Here is a 20,180-nt window from a genome sequence, read left to right as displayed (position 1 = left end):
AAATTTTTGTTAAATTTGTTTAAGTAACCTATTAATTTTTAAAAAAAATATCCATATGATAATCATGAAAAAAAAACATTGCGATGAACGTGAATTTAATAGAAAATAGACGCTTTTTAGAATAGGCCGGTATAGTCTGGTTTGGTTAATTTTAGAGTTTGGTTCATCATTTGGGGTAAGGTTATTTTGGGCTTGAGTTACGCTTAGGTTTCGGTTTATATATTTTTGTCATTATCGTTCCTTTTCCAAATAATATGACACTAGTTTCATTCTGTTTCTTTCCGTGTTTCAAATCTATGGATCTCATTCTGTTTGTTCTTTTTGTTTGTTTCTTGTGTACTTTCGTGAGATAGGTATCTAATTTTTCTCTTCCTGTATATGCATATTGCAATGCAAACCAAGAATGAATGGTTCAATCAGAGCGAGTTTAGGGTTTGGTGAGCGTCAAAGCTTCGGTTCCCAAAGTGTGGAAAATCGTTGTCAATCGTGTAAGTGTAGAAAATCTATTCTTGTTTTTGCTTAGCAGGGTTTAGTGTTTAAGATTTAGGGTTTAAAGATTTATAGGTTTAGGAGTTTGGGGTTTTTGGGGTTAAGATTCATGAGTTGTAGTTTAAGGGTTAGGGTTTAGGGGTTGGGGTAGAGGTGCTCATGGGCCGGGTTGGGCCGGGCCTAGAAAAATTTTTTGGCCCGGGTCCTAGGCTCGGCCTGGCCTGAAACATGGGCCTAGAATTTTGCCTAGGCCCGGCCCGGCTTGACCCGTTTTTTAAATAAATACCAAAAATTTATTTTAAAAATTTAAAAAAAAGTATTTTAAAATTAAAAAAATAAAAATATTTATTATATTCGGGCCGGGCTGAGCTCGGGTCAAAAAAGTGGTGCCTGAGGCCCGGCTCGTTTTTTAATCGGGCCTCATTTTTTTGCCCAAGCCCATATTTCGGGCCTGTATTTTTACCCAAACTCTCCCATATTTCGGGCGGGCCGTCAGGCCGGGCCGGGCCGCCCAACCCATGAGCACCTCTAGTTAGGGGGTTAAGGGTTTGGGATTTTAGGATTTTAAAGTTTAGGGTTTTGGGTTGTAGATTAAAAAAGAATTTGTAGGATCATGGGGCTAGACGTTTGTACGCATGACAGCGTATGTTATTCTTTTTCCTACACGTAAACCATATGATAAAGAACATTTCTAACTCAAGATATTAGAAAATAAGGTAGGTAAAGAAATTAAGGCTGCCTAGGGGCATCTAATGTATCATCTGTCTTCAGCAGTTGTTTATAGAATCCCGATTTAGATAAAAATATTAAATTTTGTTAGAAAAATTTGAACTCTAAGTTCAACATAGACTTGAGCTCGGCTTGATACTTTTCTCTCTCTATATATATTATATTATTTTATGTTATTTTTATATATTAAATAATTTTTAAATTATAAAATTTAAATCTATAGTAATTAACAATATTATAATGAAAGCATACTATAAAAATTGTTAAATTATCTATATATAATTTTAAGAAATGAAAAAAGCATTTAAGGTTATTAAATATTAAATTAAAAATAACAAATATGTTAAAAATTGATATAAGCAGGCCTAAAATGGTTTAATATTTTACTTAAGTTCAACCTAACCCATAACACCTCTAAGTGAAAGTATATTTTAATTTATATCATTTTTAATATTAATCCATATAAAATTAAATTGATATCCATGTTAAAACCATGAATAAGGCCATTTTAAAATGTATTTAGGTATACAATTTATCATTCAAACAATATAATTAATATTTATTACATATTAATATATGAACTTAAATAAAAAGAGCCAAGCTAATTTATATTAACATTTTTACGCTTTTAATTATGATATAACATTAATCATAATTACTTTTAATAAATATGGTGTTTGAAAAATTTTCATTCAAATATTAAATAATATGAAAAGTACATTTTTATTGAAAATATAAAATTAATAAAAATATTTTAATTTTTAAATATTAATAAATTCTTTTTAGATATTGGCAAAATTTTTAAAGCAAATAAACATAAATTGAAATGATTTTTTTCCAAAGAAATTCTAAAAGCAAAATAGAAAGTATTAATTTTTAACCTTCTTAAAATAATCAAACAGAGATTTCGATGAAATCTTGAATGAGACCAATAAATGTACTTGTTTTCATCAACGATGGCACGAGGCTTTGGTCATTCTCCCTGCAATTGGTTTCTTGGGTACAAAATGTCTTACACTTTTTTTTAGTGCAATATTTAGAAGGGTCATTAAATACCAGAAAAAGTCAATTGTGGTCATATCTTGAGACAACAAAGGTGTTTGATCTGAGATCAAGGTCAAAGCTTGAGGATTGGGTAAGAAATGCTTCATAGGATCATAATGCTCTCCATTTTCTCTTCTTGGTGCATCATTTTCAATGGGATTTGGATCTTTCTTTCTTTTTTCCCGATCATGACGAGATATGAAATGGTTTTATAGGTTTGTCCTGGACTCCAAGCTAGGCACAAGAAATGACTTCTAATAACTCTTCAAGGGTCCCTTTATCATTCATTCAAAAACAAATGATTAGTAAAATTGCATCGGCAGCAATAGGCTTGGTTCATGCTTATGTTTGTTTGCAAAGTTGGTAAATGATTCACTCAAGCACGCACGAATGAATGCATGTATAGTTAAAATAATAAAATATTATGCATCTTAGTGAACCTTCTAATTAATTGACGCTCGTGACAATGGAACTTGGGTTTACTTTGTGATGGAGGACAACTTAGAGAATTGGAAGAAATTCTTAAGAAAATAGGGGAAATTGAATAAAGAAAAGAAATGACAAGCTAAGTTTAGCTTCAAGAGGGGTTCCTTGATTGCATCATACATGTAACCAAAAAAAAACAACCACCACCCTAGGTTGATTGCATTATACAATATGAATAGCAATAATGCTAAATTTCTCATAAATAATCATAATCAGTCGATTAAAGAATGAATACGTTTTTTATACATGCTGCTAGCATAGTACCCAACCCAAATCCTCTCAAATTTATTTATTTATTTTAATGGAGCCAATTAAAATTTTGATGGTATCAAAGACCAAACTTAAGAGCTGATGGCTGAATGATCATAAATACTACATAGAAAAATAATTGAAATCATCCTATAAATAAAACCTAGGTATTAGAATTTTCACAAATGTCACATCACATCACATTTAGTTTTTGTTTTTCTTTTCTAATTGAAGGTAGGAGATAATAATGCTAAGGGTTGAACCAAAGATCTCGTATCACACAACACAATAACCTAACACTAAGCCAAGAGGTTATTAGCTAGCATTTTTTAAAAGTTAATAAGTCTGTATCACGTCAGCAAACTAATGACGATATTTTCAAGAGAATGAACTACGTACCAACAGTATAGAGTCTGGAGCCTCAAGAGTTCCGATATTTGGCTACTGAACAAGGAGCAAGATGGGTTGTAGCCAAAGCTTGGAAAGAGATACCAGGACCCCACCGAAAGTTGGAAAACAGTCTTAGTGATATAACAAAAGGGAAATGTGATACACCTCTACTAAGTCTTTGCTTCAAAGTTTGATGACTCTTGCAGGTCCAACATACACAAGGACAATATGTTGTAGTCTTGTACCATAATTAGGTTTCAATATAATTAGCAACTTCAACCAAAATGTATGTATTTAGGCTACAATTTTTCAGTTTTTCAAGGTCCTCATGGATCAACTGCCCTATTTCTCCTCCTATCCCTAGTGGCCATTTTCTGGCCATATCTCTCCAATATATCAGCCAAATCAAATAACCCCACTTCCTTTAATTTCTTGTCAACCTCCTCAAACATCATTACACCTTCCTCATTTGAGTGGTAATGTAAAAATTTATTGTAATCAAATCTAGGCACTTCCATTCCTCTTTTCATTGTTCTCTCCACATACTTGGTAGCCTCTACTGTCTTTCCTGCCTTAATCAAGCCCCCAACAAATATTGAGTCAAAATTCACCAATGGATCATGTCGTTTCCTCCATTTTTTCCCCAAATGACCTTGTAGTAACATGATATATGTATGCATTATAGGCTCACACCCTCTCTTTATCATCTCTCTAAACACTTGTGTTGCTTCCCCTGTCTTCCTGAACCTCAAGAGTCCCTTTATTAGGCCATGGTAAATGCTGATATCCGGATTCTCAATTCCTTCCACAATTCTATAAGCCTCTCTAATCCTTCCTCTTGCTAAAAGCCCGTAAATAATCGAAGCCAAAGTCAAATTATCAGCTTGGATCCCTTTTTGGCACATTTCTTTAAACATCCCATTGGCTTGCTCGATCTTGCCTCTGTTACACATCCACTTGATCACAACCCTATAACTTGAAAGCCCGAAATCATGCATTCTCTTAACTCTCATCATTTGGAAAACCTTCATTGCTTCATAATATTTATTAATATTAAAAAGTGCCTCCATCATTGTCTCCACAACCTCAACATCAGGCTCAAACGCTTCATCCTCCATCAGATTCTAACTTTTTGAGGCCTCAACAAATTACTCAGACCACAAAACCCCATATCAACCACTTATAAGTAATCCCATTTGGCTCAACACATTCTTTCAACTTGAAAGTAACAAATTGCCTATTCCACAAGCTTATCATTGCATAAACTTTCCACCACTGTATTTAAAGTCTCCAACTTGTATCCAACCCCAAACCCATTCATCAAATGGAAAAAATCTACACATTTCTTCAACTCTCTAACTAATGCTAGGGTCTTTAAAGCTATCATAAATGTCTTATCATTGACCAAACCAAATTTTCCTATTTCCTGATAAGTTTCCCAAAAAAAGTCAATATTTTTGGATTTTCCAACGACATCCAACATTTTGTTGAAGGTGACGGAGTTATGAGTGAAGTGAGGGACGTGTAGAGGAAGAATCGGTAGATGGGGCGCCAGGAGTATAGGAAAGTGTAGCAAACTTGAAGGAAGAATTCAAGGTTGAAAGAAGGATTGTAAGAAGAGATGAATGAATGGAGGCGTGAGTCAGGTGAGTTTTGCTGTTGGTAAATGATGGTACATACTTTCAACGAGTGGGTTGGTTGATTGGAATTATGGGATTGAGACAGTTAGATGGGTTGCTGAGTTGATTTTGAGTTGACTTGGCGGCTATGAGACGGAGGTGAGGATCAAACAAGGGTTTAAGCAGGGTTTTTAATCTTCTTATCAACATTTTTTTAGTAAAGAAGAACTAGGTTTGATTTGAGTTCTTCTATCTAAGAAAACAAATCAGAAAAAGAAATTTGAATTGAAAGTCCAATACATTTTTTAGGCTTGAAAAAAATAAATTTTCTTGTTTCTATGGTTTTCTTATTGGGTTGCTTTGCAGTTTCACCATGAGATCTCCTGGTCCAGGCAGCTTGTACAAAAGACCTTAAAAGTAAATGTCAAACAAATTAATTTATTTGCCTTTTTGCTTCATTCAACAAATTTAGTCATTGAAGTGTAAATTGTCCACAAAATATGTGCAATAGGAAATCATAACTTACAATCATTAAACAAATCAAAGCAAGCACCTTTCCAACTACTCAACATGAAAGCTAAAATCAGAATAATTTGGGATCCCTAAAGTGTTAAACAGTACTCTGATCCCTTTGGTTTAGAAAGAGTTACTATTATCATTCGGGTGCATTCTGCTTTACACAGCAGACAAATTATGTATACGAGTTCACACATATTTTGATGATCATATTACGTAAACCCATCCCCATGGAACATATAGAACAATGATGAGAAGAAATTTTTAATTCTCCAGATTGAAACAAAAGTTCAAAAAAGTTATTTTAGACTTTGCTAGTAAAATTTATCAACCGACTGTTAACTGTCCTCTAAGAACAAGCTGATAAACAATGAAACAAACTATAAGGGAAAATGTTATCTCATCTCAACCATCACAACAAATGTGTAATACCCGGAGTATGAAACTTAAGATTTTATCAGCTTTTCATCAGAAACAATGTGTAATACCCATCATTTGCTTCGAGATAAATCTCCACAATGCAAAAAATGCTTCTTAAAATTCTCAATCCCTAGGCATACTTGATACAAACAATAATGTTGTTATTTCAAAATTTATGACAATTTGATTGGCATGGTATATATCTCATATTCTATATAGAAACGAGATTATTCTTTCCAAACTGGCAAACTCTTACCATGTTCATAAGATATCACTGAGTTTCAACTAGAAAAGCATTACAGAAGGTGATTACCACAAAAGACTAGCTTATAAAATGATCATACAAACATCACCTTGTAGAGCAATCCAGCAAGCAAACTGGAATTAGTAAACCACAAAACGGAAATACTTGAGACAATATTATATTAAAATTTTGACGAATCAAATTATGTTTTTAGTAAGTCAGTTCCAACTAATTATAATAAAGTAACATTTTTCAGACTCTTTAACACCTTATATAACCATATTCAACTGCTAAACACTTTAATTTCCTGACAAGCCTCAGTTGCTGAACAGAGATTACAATTAACAATAAGACATGGAACTTGAATCCCTGCACCTAAAATGTTCCCCTATCGAAGCTGATTCCTATATAAATAAATTGATTACAAAAACACAACAAAAATGCTATTTATGGGAACTATTCTAGATGGTTTAGCCCTTAGCAAAAACACAATTCACATCCTAGGAGGCTAGTGTTGAGATGGGAAAAGCCATCCACTCTACTAGACAATAACTGTACTATGATAAATACTTCCCCTCATGAGGTGCCTTTTCTCAAAGGAAAAAATCGTGAGAACGGTCTTCACCTTCGAAGCAGACAATATCTCATCACAGGCACAGTCCCCACAATCCTCGAATTAACAGTCATTAATCAAGCATGCTTATTCAGATACAACATGAAAGGCAATTACAATAAAGTAAAATTCCATCTTTCTAAGTTTATCGTTAATCACTAACCAAATTTCCTCCAGCTAAGCTTCGCATGCCCAAAAACACTTAATAAGAGCATTATTAAACATAAAAAAGACACATTATTTCATCCAAATGCCTTTCCCAGGAACCGTAAACAATTTTTTAAAAAAAAGAATACCTAGTTCAGAGAGGGAGCTGAAAAGAGTGTGAATCAGTTAACGAAGAAATAGATACTGAGAAACGAAGAGACATATGACATGAAGGTGAACTTGCTGAAGCGTTCGTCCAAGTGAGTCGAAGGACCGCGCTGGTTGAAGAAGATTATAGTTATAGATGTATTTCAGGAATTAAAGACTATGAGTTCTTCTGCATTGGGCCACCCAAGTCCTACTATGGATCAACAATTGGGTTTACTTCTAGGGAAGGCCCGGCTTATGGTTCATTTGATATCTATTGTCTCTGTATTTCATTTTGGGTAAACATCTTTTATCCAACTTAAGTTATAATTTTAGATTAAAAAACACCATAACATTGAGTTTTTCCTGAAAATTGAAAAATAAATTGTTGAAGATGAGTTTGAATAAAAATAAAAATAAAAATAAAATCATAGTATCATCTCATAATTAGTTTGTATAAAAATAAATGTTTTATTAAATCCAATTAGAAAAACTCAATGTTATGGTATTTTTTTAATCTAAAATTATAAGTTAAGTGGATAAAAGATGTTTACCCGAAACGAAATACAGAGACAAAAGATATCAAATGAACCATAAGCCGGACCTTCCCTAGAAGTAAACCCAATTGTTGATCCATAGTAGGACTTGGGTGGCCCAATGCAGAAGAACTCATAGTTTTTAATTCCTGAAATACATCTATAACTATAATCTTCTTCAACCAGCGCGGTCCTTCGACTCACTCGAACGAACGCTTCAGCAAGCTCACCTCCATGTCATATGTCTCTTCGTTTCCCAGTATCTATGTCTTCGTTAACTGATTCACACTCTTTTCAGCTCCCTCTCTGAACTAGGTATTCTTTTTTTTAAAAAAATTGTTTACGGTTCCTGGGAAAGGCATTTGGATGAAATAATGTGTCTTTTTTATGTTTAATAATGCTCTTATTAAATGTTTTTGGGCATGCGAAGCTTAGCTGGAGGAAATTTGGTTAGTGATTAACGATGAACTTAGAAAGATGGAATTTTACTTCATTGTAATTGCCTTTCATGTTGTATCTGAATAAGCATGCTTGATTAATGACTGTTAATACAAGGATTGTGGGGACTATGCCTGTGATGAGATATTGTCTGCTTCGAAGGTGAAGACCGATCTCACGGTTTTTTCCTTTGAGAAAAGGCACCTCATGAGGGGAAGTATTTATCATAGTACAGTTATTGTCTAGTAGAGTGGATGGCTTTTCCCATCTCAACACTAGCCTTCTAAGATGTGGATTGTATTTTTGCTAAAGGCTAAACCATCTAGAATAGTTCCCATAGATAGCTTTTTTGTTGTGTTTTTGTAATCAATTTATTTATATAAGAATCAGCTTCGATAGGGGAACATTTTAGGTGCACGGATTCAAGTTCCATGTCTTATTGTTAATTGTAATCTCTGTTCAGCAACTGAGGCTTGTCAGGAAATTAAAGTGTTTAGCAGTTGAATATGGTTATATAAGGTGTTAAAGAGCCTGAAAAATGTTACTTTACTATAATTGGTTGGAACTGACTTACTAAAAACATAATTTGATTCGTCAAAATTTTAATATAATATTGTCTCAAGGATTTCCATTTTGTGGTTTACTAATTCTAGTTTGCTTGCTGGATTGCTCTACAAGGTGATGTTTGTATGATAATTTTATAAGCTAGTCTTTTGTGGTAATGACCTTCTATAATGCTTTTCTAATTGAAACTCAGTGATATCTTATGAACTTGGTAAGAGTTTACCGGTTTGGAAGGAATAATCTCGTTTCTATATAGAATATGATATATATTATGCCAATCAAATTGTCATAAATTTTGAAATAATAACTTTATTGTTTGTATCAGGTAAGCCCAGGGATTGAGAATTTTAAGAAGCATTTTTTTCATTGTGGAGATTTATCTCGAAGCAAATGATGAGTATTACACATTGTTTCTGATGAAAAGCTGATAAAATCTTTAAGTTTCATACTCTGGAGTAAAATAATACCATAGTGCTTCTGTTTTGATGGTTGAGATGAGATAACATTTTCCCTTGTGGTTTGTTTTATTGTTTATCAGCTTGTTCTTAGGGGGCAGTTAATAGTCAGTTGATAAATTTTACTAGCAAAGTCTAAAATAACTTTTTTGAACTTTTGTTTCAATCTGGAGAATTAAAAATTTCTTCTCATCATTGTTCTAGATGTTTCCTAGGGATGGGTTTACGTAATATGATAATCAAAATATGTGTGAACTCGTATGCATAATTTGTCTGCTGTGTAAAGCAGAATGCACCCGAATGATAATAGTCACTCTTTCTAAACCAAAGGGATCAGAGTACTATTTAACACTTTAGGGATCCCAAATTGTTCTGATTTTAGCTTTCATGTTGAGTAGTTGGAAAGGTGCTTGCTTTGATTTGTTCTATGATTGTAAGTTATGATTTCCTGTTGCACATATTTTGTGGACAATTTACACTTTAATGCCGACCAAATTTGTTGAAGGAAGCAAAAAGGGCAAGTAAATTAATTTGTTTGACATTTACTTTTAAGGTTTTTTGTACAAGCTGCCTGGACCAGGAGATCTCATGGTGAAGCTGCAAAGCAACCCAATAGGAAAACCATAGAAACAAGGAAATTTATTTTTTCCAAGCCTAAAAAATGCATTGAACTTTCAATTCAAACTTCTTTTTCAGATTTGTTTTCTCAGATAGAAGAACTCAAATCAAACCTAGTTCTTCTTTACTAAAAAATGTTGATAAGAAGATTAAAAACCCTGCTTAAACCCATGTCTAATCCTCACCTCCGTCCCATAGCCACCGAGTCAACTCAACAACCCATCTAACTGTCTCAATCCCATAACTCCAATCAACTAACCCACTCTTCTGAAAGTCTGTACCATCATCTACCAACAACAAAACTCACCTGACTCACGCCTCCACTCATCCCTCTCTTCTTACAATCCTTCTTTCAACCCTGAATTCTTCCTTCAAGTTTGTAACACTTTCCTATACTCTTGGTGCCCCATCTACCGATTCTTCCTCTACATCCAAAAAGTCCCTCACTTCACTCACAACTCCGTCACCTTCAACAAAATGTTGGATGTCGTTGGAAAATCCAAAAACATTGACCTTTTTTGGGAAACTTGTCAAGAGATGGGAAAACTTGGTTTGGTCAATGATAAGACATTTAGGATAGCTTTAAAGATCTTAGCATTAGTTAAAGAAATGTGTGGATTTTTTCTATTTGATGAATGGGCTTAGGGTTGGATACAAGTTAGAGACTTTAAATACAGTGATGGAAAGTTTATGCAAGGATAAGCTTGTGAAAGAGGCAATTTGTTACTTTCAAGTTGAAAGAGTGTGTTGAGCCATATGCGGTTACTTATAAATGGTTGATATGGGGGTTTTGTGATTTGGGTAATTTGAATGAGGCCTCAAAAATTTAGAATTTAATGGTGGATGAAGGGTTTGAGCTTGATGTCGAGGTTGTGGAGACAATGATGGAGGCACTTTTTAAGACTAATAAATATGATGAAGCAATGAAGGTTTTCCAAATGATGAGAGTTAAGAGAATGCATGATTTGGGCTCTCTCCTCCTATCCCTAGTGGCCATTTTCTGGCCATATCTCTCCAATATATCAGCCAAATCAAATAACCCCACTTCCCTTAATTTCTTGTCAACCTCCTCAAACATCATTACACTTTCCTCATTTGAGTAGTAATGTAAAAATTTATTGTAGTCAAATCTAGGCACTTCAATTCATGTTTTCATTGTTCTCTCCACATACTTGGTAGCCTCTATTGTCTTTGAAGCCTTAATCAAGCCCAAACACTTGTGTTGCTTCCCCAACCTTCCTTAACTTCAAAAGCCTTTTTATTAATCCATGGTAAATGCTGATATCCGGATTCTCAATTCCTTCCACAATCCTATAAGCCTCTCTAATCCTCCCTCTTGCTAAAAGCCCGTAAATAATCAAAGCCAAGGTCAAATTATCAGCTTAGATCCCTCTTTGGCAGATTTCTTTAAACATATTATGTACAATTGACAGAAAATATTAACGTCGTGTTTAATTATCTTTAATTGCTCACTTTTGAATTGAAAATGACAAAATTATTCTAATTTTTTGAAAGAAGTTAATTTACTTGAATTCAAAATTAAAAATAATTAGAGAATTTTTTAACTTATATTTACAATAAAATATAAAATTTTACATAAAACATTGTGCGAATAAGATCGCAAAACGTATTCTTATTTAACAAAGATATCATAATTCCACTTTTGTATTAAAAACATAAAATTTTGGCCCAATAAATATTTAAAATACAGACATAGCACGTGTAATTTTCCCAAATGACGATGAAAAATAGAAACGTGAATAATATATTACTACTCTTCTTAAGGAGTTGAAAGTAGATACGCCAAGATTCTACTTTACATTATATTTTTATATCTACAGTCATAATCATTATAAAATAGGGTCCATCATATTTTAATTAAAGGTGTAATGATGTTTGAGGAGGTTGACAAGAAATTAAAGGAAGTGGGGTTATTTGATTTGGCTGATATATTGGAGAGATATGGCCAGAAAATGGCCACTAGGGATAGGAGGAGAAAAAGGACAGTTGATCCATGAGGACCTTGAAAAACTGAAAAATTGTAACCTAAATACATACATTTTGGTTGAAGTTGCTAATTATATTGAAACCTAATTATGGTACAAGACTACTACATATTGTCCTTGTGTATGTTGGACCTGCAAGAGTCATCAAACTTTGAAGCAAAGACTTAGTAGAGGCGTATCACATTTTCCTTTTGCTATATCACTAAGACTATGCTTTCCAACTTTCGGTGGGGTCCTGGTATCTCTTTCCAAGCTTTGGCTACAACCCATCTTGCTCCTTGTTTAGTTGCCAAATATCGGAACTCTTGAGGCTCCAGACTCTATACTGTTGGTACGTAGTTCATTCTCTTGAAAATATCGTCATTAGTTTGCTGACGTGATACAGACTTATTAACTTTTAAACAATGCTAGCTAATAACCTCTTGGCTTAGTGTTAGGTTATTGTGTTGTGTGATACGAGATCTTTGGTTCAACCCTTAGCATTATTATCTCCTACCTCCAATTAGAAAAGAAAAACAAAAACTAAATGTGATGTGATGTGACATTTGTGAAAATTCTAATACCTAGGTTTTACTTATAGGATGATTTCAATTATTTTTCTATGTAGTATTTATGATCATTCAGCCATCAGCTCTTAAGTTCGGTCTTTAATACCATCAAAATTTTAATTGGCTCCATTAAAATAAATAAATAAATTTGAGAGGATTTGGGTTCGGTACTATGCTACCAGCATGTATAAAAAATGTATTCATTCTTTAATCGACTGATTATGATTATTTATGAGAAATTTAGCATTATTACTATTCATATTGTATAATGCAAGAAGTTATTGCCATTTTAGCCTTAATCCTTAAATTTGGTAATTTTTTTAATTTAGTTTCAAAAAAAAATTTGATCCATGTTAGTCCCAGCACTTTGATATTGTGTTAAGTCATTACCTAAAAATAACATTTTTATAGAAACCAAGTGCTAAGACCAACCCTGCAGTCATTGCAGCTCCAAATAAAGCATGCAACCTCACACTAATATTTTGCCATGAAAATCATCCTTTTGTCTAGTAAGAATTTCAATCAGAATTTTCGGTTGGTTAATGTTTTATATTTGGTATTTTGCCATGAAAATCACCCTTTTTGAAACTTTAATTCAAATATATGTAATATTTTAATTTGTTAGGTTTATATTTTTTATGTTATGTTAATATATAATATGAATTATATATTCAAATACATTTTAAAATAAAATAATACAAATGTGTTAAAAGCATTAATTAAAAATAATTTTATAATAATACAATTGTGTCAATATCTAATTACAAATATTTAATTTTTATATTTAAATATAGTTTATATATTCTAATTAAATTTAATAAATAATTAATATTAATTACTTAGAAATATTTAAAATTAATATTATATATTAAAATGTTAACAATAAGTTATAATAAATTATTTTTTTATATTTTTGTTAAAATATCATAATATTAACTAATTTGATTATTATTTAAATACATATTCGTTACTTTATTATATTATGTCTAAAATAAACATTTTATTTTTCAAAAGTACTTTTTGACAGCAATGCCAAACACTCAAATTTTTCAAAAACACTTTTCCCTAGCACTTCTCATAAGCACTATTTAAAAGTAAGAACTGGCCAAAATATTTGAATGAAAATTTTTCAAACACCATATTTATTAAAAGCAATAATGATTAATGTTATATCATAATTAAAAGTGTAAAAATGTTAATATAAATTAGCTTGGCTCTTTTTATTTAAGTTCATATACCTAAATACATTTTAAAATGGCCTTATTCATGGTTTTAACATGTATGTCAATTTAATTTTATATGGATTAATATTAAAAATGATATAAATTGAATTATACTTTCACGTAGAGGTGTTATGGGTTAGGTTGAACTTAAACAAAATATTAATACACTTTATGTTTACTCTAGCCCAGCTTGATCCAAAATATAGACAACATATTACCTAAGCTTATCTATGTTTGTAAATGATTTAACACAAACTATTTTAGGCCTACTTATATCAATTTTTAACATATATAGATAATTTAACAATTTTTATAGTATGCTTTCATTATAATATTATTAATTACTATAGATTTAATTTTTATAATTTAAAAATTATTTAATATATAAAAATAACATAAAATAATATAATATATATATAGAAAAGTATCAAGCCGAGCTCAAGTCTATGTTGAACTTAGTGTTCAAATTCTATGAACAGCTGCTGAAGAATGATGATACATTAGATGCCCCCAAGCAGCCTTAATTTCTTTACTTGCCTTATTTTCTAGAATGATGATACATTAGATGCCCCCAAGCAGCCTTAATTTCTTTACCTGCCTTATTTTCTAATATCTTGAGTTAGAAATGTTCTTTATCATATAGTCTACATGTAGGAAAAAGAATAACATACGCCATCATGCGTACAAACGTCTAGCCCCATGATCCTACAGATTCCTTTTTAATCTACAACCCAAAACTTATACAATTAACAAGAAAAGATTTTTTACACTTATACAATTAACAACGATTTTCCACACTTTGGGAGCCAAAGCTTTGACACTCACCAAACCCTAAACTCGCTCTGATTGAACCATTCATTCTTGGTTTTCATCGCAATATGCATATACAGGAAGAGAAAAATTAGGTATCTATCTCACGAAAGTACACAGGAAACAAACAAAAAGAACAAACAGAATGAGATCCATAGATTTGAAACATGGAAAGAAACAAAATGGAACTAGTGTCATATTATTTGGAAAAGGAACTATAATGACAAAAATATAAATGATAAGTCGAAACCTAAGCGTGACTCAGTCCCAAAAAAACCTTACCTCAAATGATGAACCTGACTCTAAAGTTAACCAAACCAGACTATTCCAAAACCGGCCTATTCCCGAGCCAGCTTATGTTCGAACCAGCCTATTCCATAAACAAACTATTCAAGAGCCGACAAACCAAAAGCCGAAAAGAAAACTACCCAGTCTAACCAAGCCCAGCCAAACCGAACCTAACAGGACAGACACAGACGCAAGGCCAGAGAAAAAGCCAAACCTAAGCTATAACATTAGCCCAATCCGAGACCCAAACTAAAGCATAACATGAGCCAAAATCAATGAATAACGAAGACAAAAACCTAAGCTATAACATTAGCCCAATACGAGACCCAAACAAAAGCATTACATGAGCCGAAATCAATGCGTGACACAAACAAAAAATCAAGCCCAATCAGTACAAAAAATAAAAAACTTAATACAAGAAGTTAGACCCCACCATGATCCATATTTTCTCTAAAGCTAAAAAACCGAAATTTCTAACAAAAACCCACTGCAAATTCAAGTAAAGGAGAATAGACCAGAAACTAAAAAACAGATGAAAAAAAAGACAAAAGTTAAGGGATTTAAAAGAACGCACAAAATAGAAACAAAAGTTAAGGGATCAACTGAAAGACATGTATTTTTTCAATACTTCAGTCAGAGAACAAAATTTTCGAAATAAAAAACATTTAAGTCTCATGTTTGGCTTCCGGGAAAATGCAGGATGAACAGAATTTGCCAACTCACAGGTGAATCAGGAATTATTTTTTTTAAGAAAAACAACTACTGTCGAGTTTTAAACAAATTTCCCTCGATTTTCTTCAATCAGGAACCAAACAGAATAAAATGAGATGAAGAAAAAACAAGATTTTTTATAAGAATCAAAATTTATAGCTTAAAAGAAAGACTAGCACTACCTCGACTCACTCATTGGATTCGACCTGGTTTACCCCTTAATATTAAGGAGTTTATAAAAAGAGCGTTTTGGTTATTGACAACTTTATTGGGAAAACAATAATTTTCATATAATATTTGTTCATGTATCTGCCATTTTTTTTAAACGACTATGTGTTTTTAATTTAGGTCCTCTTATTTAGAAAATCGTGATAAACAACATAAAACAACAAAAAAGGTAACTCACAGACCACATCCATAAAATTTTAAACACATAGCAAAACAGGAATTTCTAAACAAAAAACACAAGTAAAAAAACATAAACCTGAAATTAAAAGAGAGAAAGCAACTAATGAAGATGTTATTCAGGCAAATGATAGCAAAAAATAGTCTTCCATTCTTTATATTTCGACGAGAAAATATTATATTCTTTGAGAGAATACGAAAATACGATGTAGAATATATTGTGCATTACAAATCTACTTTTTCATTAACATTTTTTACGACGAAACAGAAAAAATCCAAATAATTATAATCAATAACATAAAAACCCGAAACGGGATATTAAGAGAATGGGATATACCCAAGCCGGGTTCCACCTGTATGGGAAACAACCAAACTGGGCTATCCGTAGAATGGGATATCCCTGAGTGGAATAAGTATATCACATAGATCGATCCAGATAAGAAAAAAATCTGAACTAGCTGTTAAAACTCTTAAAACGGAGGCTAAAAATTGTGAACCAGAATGAGAAAATATAGTCTATTCTGGGAATAGCTTATTCAGAGAAGGTATATGACAGGAATAAAGTCGGAGCAGAATAAGAAAGTAAATTAACTACAACAGGACAGATAAAAATCTGTACCGGATAAAAAATTCTTTACGACTACACAGAAAAATCCAAAGAATTGTCCAAATAACATAAAAGCAGGTTCAGATTATGAATAATGCAACGATATTATTTATGGTAATTATAACCTTCTTTAAATCACTACTACTATTTTGGGGAAATTAACAGAGAGAATTATAAAAGACGTTCGAAATTGAATAATGGGGAAATCGGAAAACTTACATGACCAAGCTAACAGGTTCGGTATCAAAATTGAGTTTTGGAAATTATCTATATCCAAATTAATTTAATAGTCAAGGCATTGCACTCCAGAAGATTTACGGAATTCAAATGAGTTCGGTTCTCTATTAAACCTTGTCTAACAAGAGTTACAAATGATTCCGGAATCACTAATTTGCAAGATAAAATAAGCTTACGATTGGTTACTCGGAAAATGAGGGAAAATTAATTTCAAATTTGCAACCTTAACTTCTTCAAAAATCAAATGAAAGCAGTGAAACAAGACAAATCGAAGCTTCTATCAAGGGATCAACCGAAAGGCATGTATTTTTTAAGTAATTCAGTAAGAGAACAAAATTTCCGAAAAAGAAGAATGAACAGAATTTGCCCACTCACAGGTGGATCAGTAATTATTTTAAAAAAACAAAGACTAATTGCATGTTTGAAACAAATTTCCCTCGATTTTCTTCAATCAGAAACCAAACAGAATAATAAAAGGATAATAAAATATTTAGAGGGGTAGGGTAATTGGTTTCGTAATTTACCCGAAGCTAAAAATTTTGAGGAAAAACTTGAAAGGATATTGAGAGAGAGAGAAAGGGCTAATGAATGGGAGAGCTATAGATTGAAGAAAACACAGGAAAAGAGGCTAAGAGAAGAAAAAACAAGAGAAGGAAAATATTGGTAAAGGGAAAAAGAGTAGCTATTAAGGAGAAAGGAACGTTAGAAATAAAGGAAAAATAGGCCCAGAACAAAAAAAAACACGAACCAGATCCAAAAACCACGAAACCGCCCCATCTAAATAGAGATGAAAAAGTAAAGACAAAGAGAACCAAAAACTCAAACAAAAGCAAACTGAAAAACAAAGAGAGAAGCATTGATCTGAGAATTAAAATAGAGATGAAAAAGTAGAGACAAACATATTCTAAAGATGAAAAACCAAAAACCAACAGAAAAAACAAAGGAGAGAAGCAGAGATCTGAAATTAAAAAAATACATGATAAGGCAAATACACAGTTAATGTAAATATTCATACCTGAAATGACTCCCATGAAGCAAGGGTTTGTTTTCTTTTATTCTCTCTTCCTCCCTTCTCGTACTTCGTGGATTCTCTTTACAGTTGTAACCCTAGCCTCATAAAGGTCTGAATGTAATAACCAAAAGATACTGGAAATCTGATCTGCAAACATCAACAAATATGAAAAACCAAAAACCAAGAGAAAAAACAAAGGAGAGAAGCAGAGATCTGAAATTAAAAAAATACATGAAAAGGCAAATACACAGTTAATGTAAATATTCATACCTGAAATGACTCCCATGAAGCAGGGGTTTGTTTTCATTATTCTCTCTTCCTCCCTTCTCGTACTTCGTGGATTCTCTTTACAGCTGTAACCCTAGCCTCATAAGGTCTGAATGTAATAACCAAAAGATACTGGAGATCTGATCTGCAAACATCAACAAATACCACTGAGAAAGCACCCAAAAGAACTCATTACGGGTATCACTTATACCACCCATCAATTTCAAAAGTATCCACTAAAAGCAAGAAACATTCCCTTTTAAAATCAAGAAAAATTTGTGTTAAAAACATAGAATTTTGCAGACAGGATTGAAACTATTCCAAGAGAACTAAAGACAAGCCACATGTCTAGGAAAGTTGAGAAATTTCAAACCGAACAATTCAAGGGAGGAGGATTGTAGCAGAAAAGTACAAACAAATCATGACTATGAAGATTGCTTAACAAGCGTGCAACTGATGACACAGATGCATGTCTCAACATTTCATCTACATGTTAGAAATAGAAGAAAGCAATACAATCAGAAAAGAAGAATACCACATAAGGTAGAAATTTGGATGCGGAAATTCTAGTAGCATGCATTCGGCGTAATCTGGACAAAAAACTAATTTCATAATAGTAGGTTTCTAAAGTTACAAAAATCTCTTCTATTTAAACTAGTGTAGAACAGGGCGGTTAAATTCTTAACCCTTTTCTAACAAGAATTTTCATATTTAAATTTAAATTTACCACGTAATGCTAGCAACCGAGCTAAGGGGAATCTTCTCAAGTAGAAAAGTTAATCAATCTTCCTATTAACAACTTTCAAGTCTACTTCAATCCAGATTGCATTCAGTGATTAAACATTTTGTACTATAATAAAAAAACCATGCAAGTTCAACTTAATAACAAACATGCAGAAATAAATGAACATAGTGGCAACATAAAATTCAATACAATTTGGAACATAGTATTGAGCATCAACCAAGGTATTGCAACCTTCAATGTCAAAGGTTTATGCCTAGCAATTGCACCTCGAAAGACATGGGATCATAACGAAATCATGCAGATTGGTCTATTAATATAAAAAAAAAATTTGAACGTTTTATAGATAAGCTGGATCACAATTTAGAGTTTATTATCATATCTATATATATTAACCTTGGTATATAAATAGATTGACACAGATATCTTATGCCTTACTGCACTTAGGGAAGCTCTTTTTTTAAATTTTTTGCCCCTCGCACCTCCGGAAATAAAAGAATTTTAGCACCTAGAATGCGCCTTCTGCCCTTCACCATACAAATTCTACCTATCAGTCATAATATTTTCTGGTACTAATTTGTTGTTATTGGAAGAAACTTCCTTGCACCTTCTTAAGAAATAAATAGACATGTTTAACAAAATTTCTAGACAATTTCGTGCTCTTGCGCATATTAGAATAGCATATTAAACAAAATCATATTAAGCACCAAACTTCTCGATTGGTAGTTCGAATTTCTATAAAGAAAGGAAAACTATTGAAATATAATGTTATTACTTGTTCAAAACGATAAAATAAGGAGACAAAAAAAGAAAAAGAAACATGAAAACGATTCCATTTATTTTGTGTTAATCATTTAGGGTTTTATGGTAGATACGTATTAGAAACATATCTTCGCTCTAAAATCTCATAAATAGGATTCGATTATTCCAGGATTTGCAAGAAAATGTCCTTCAAAACAAAGGGAAACAAACAATCGGAAAAAAAAATAAAACACATGACAGACAATAAACTATCAAAAAAATGACGACATCGAAAGATTTAAAATGACAAATATAAGATGTGTTTCATAAGGCTGAACATCGACACGTATAACAAAAACACTAAAAAAAAAAAAAAGAAGCACAATAAATCTGAAAACTAAAACAGAGATAACAACCACAATACCCGCAGAAATAAAAGATACGCATGGGTCTGAAACTTAAAAAGACATAAAAAAGGAAAGTTAGTAGAACTGAAAATCATACCTGAAATCACAATTCGATGAAGAAGGGGATTTCAATATCCTGTTGTAGCAAGTACTTTATTTCAGCATGCGTTTACACAAAAGTTAAAAAAAGAGAGGTCAGGAAAAAAAATTGAAAGAGACCCCAATAGAATCTGTGAAGTAAAGAAAGGGAGGACGAGAAAATAAAAAAATAATAATAAAAAAGGTAAAAGTAAGAATAAAGGGAAACAAAGGAGACACAATTTAGAGGAGAAAGAAGTGTCTCTCATCCAGAATTTAGAGAGACGTTGGAAGCTATTTAATGTATCTATTTTAAATTTTAAATCAGTGTTAAATTTTCTTGTCAAATAAATTAAAATTATTTTAAAAATTCAAAATATTTATAATTCATTAA

At 32.2% G+C, this 20,180-nt stretch overlaps 1 protein-coding gene, 1 long non-coding RNA gene and 1 pseudogene across 25 annotated transcripts in view; 1 reads left to right on the top strand and 2 right to left on the bottom strand.

Moving 5' to 3' along the window:
- Nucleotides 1–1,961: 1,961 nt before the first annotated feature.
- LOC107942344 (putative pentatricopeptide repeat-containing protein At1g26500) lies at nucleotides 1,962–5,801 on the bottom strand. Its single transcript, XM_016875997.2, has one exon. The coding sequence runs from the start codon at nucleotides 4,503–4,505 to the stop codon at nucleotides 3,714–3,716; it is 792 nt and encodes a 263-aa protein (XP_016731486.2). The 5' UTR covers nucleotides 4,506–5,801; the 3' UTR covers nucleotides 1,962–3,713.
- A 4,161-nt stretch (nucleotides 5,802–9,962) lies between these two features.
- On the top strand, nucleotides 9,963–11,190 carry LOC107942343 (putative pentatricopeptide repeat-containing protein At1g26500; annotated as a pseudogene).
- Nucleotides 11,191–13,872: 2,682 nt separating this feature from the next.
- The window catches only part of LOC107942347 (uncharacterized), a 33,831-nt gene continuing 27,523 nt past the window's right edge, over nucleotides 13,873–20,180 (bottom strand). For 18 of the 24 annotated variants that reach the window (XR_005919986.1, XR_005919987.1, XR_001695820.2 and 15 more), the window contains 3 exons: nucleotides 19,806–19,859; nucleotides 17,822–17,963; nucleotides 13,873–17,698 (listed from right to left, as the gene is read on the bottom strand). This is a non-coding gene — a long non-coding RNA (uncharacterized lncRNA). The remainder of the gene's footprint in view (nucleotides 17,699–17,821; nucleotides 17,964–19,805; nucleotides 19,860–20,180) is intronic. The other 6 variants (XR_005920003.1, XR_005920002.1, XR_005920005.1 and 3 more) reach the window with 6 other exon arrangements.

The sequence above is a fragment of the Gossypium hirsutum genome, chromosome D10 (genome assembly GCF_007990345.1).
Source record: "Gossypium hirsutum isolate 1008001.06 chromosome D10, Gossypium_hirsutum_v2.1, whole genome shotgun sequence".
In the NCBI taxonomy this organism is placed as follows: Eukaryota; Viridiplantae; Streptophyta; class Magnoliopsida; order Malvales; family Malvaceae; genus Gossypium; species Gossypium hirsutum.
The sequence above is the reverse complement of the archived record's forward strand: the minus strand, read 5'-3'. Positions and strand labels throughout refer to the sequence as shown.

Coding starts and splice junctions, on each gene's coding strand:
- LOC107942344 (XM_016875997.2), bottom strand. CDS start 4,505: ATGGAGGATGAAGCGTTTGAGCCTGATGTTGAGGTTGTGGAGACAATG.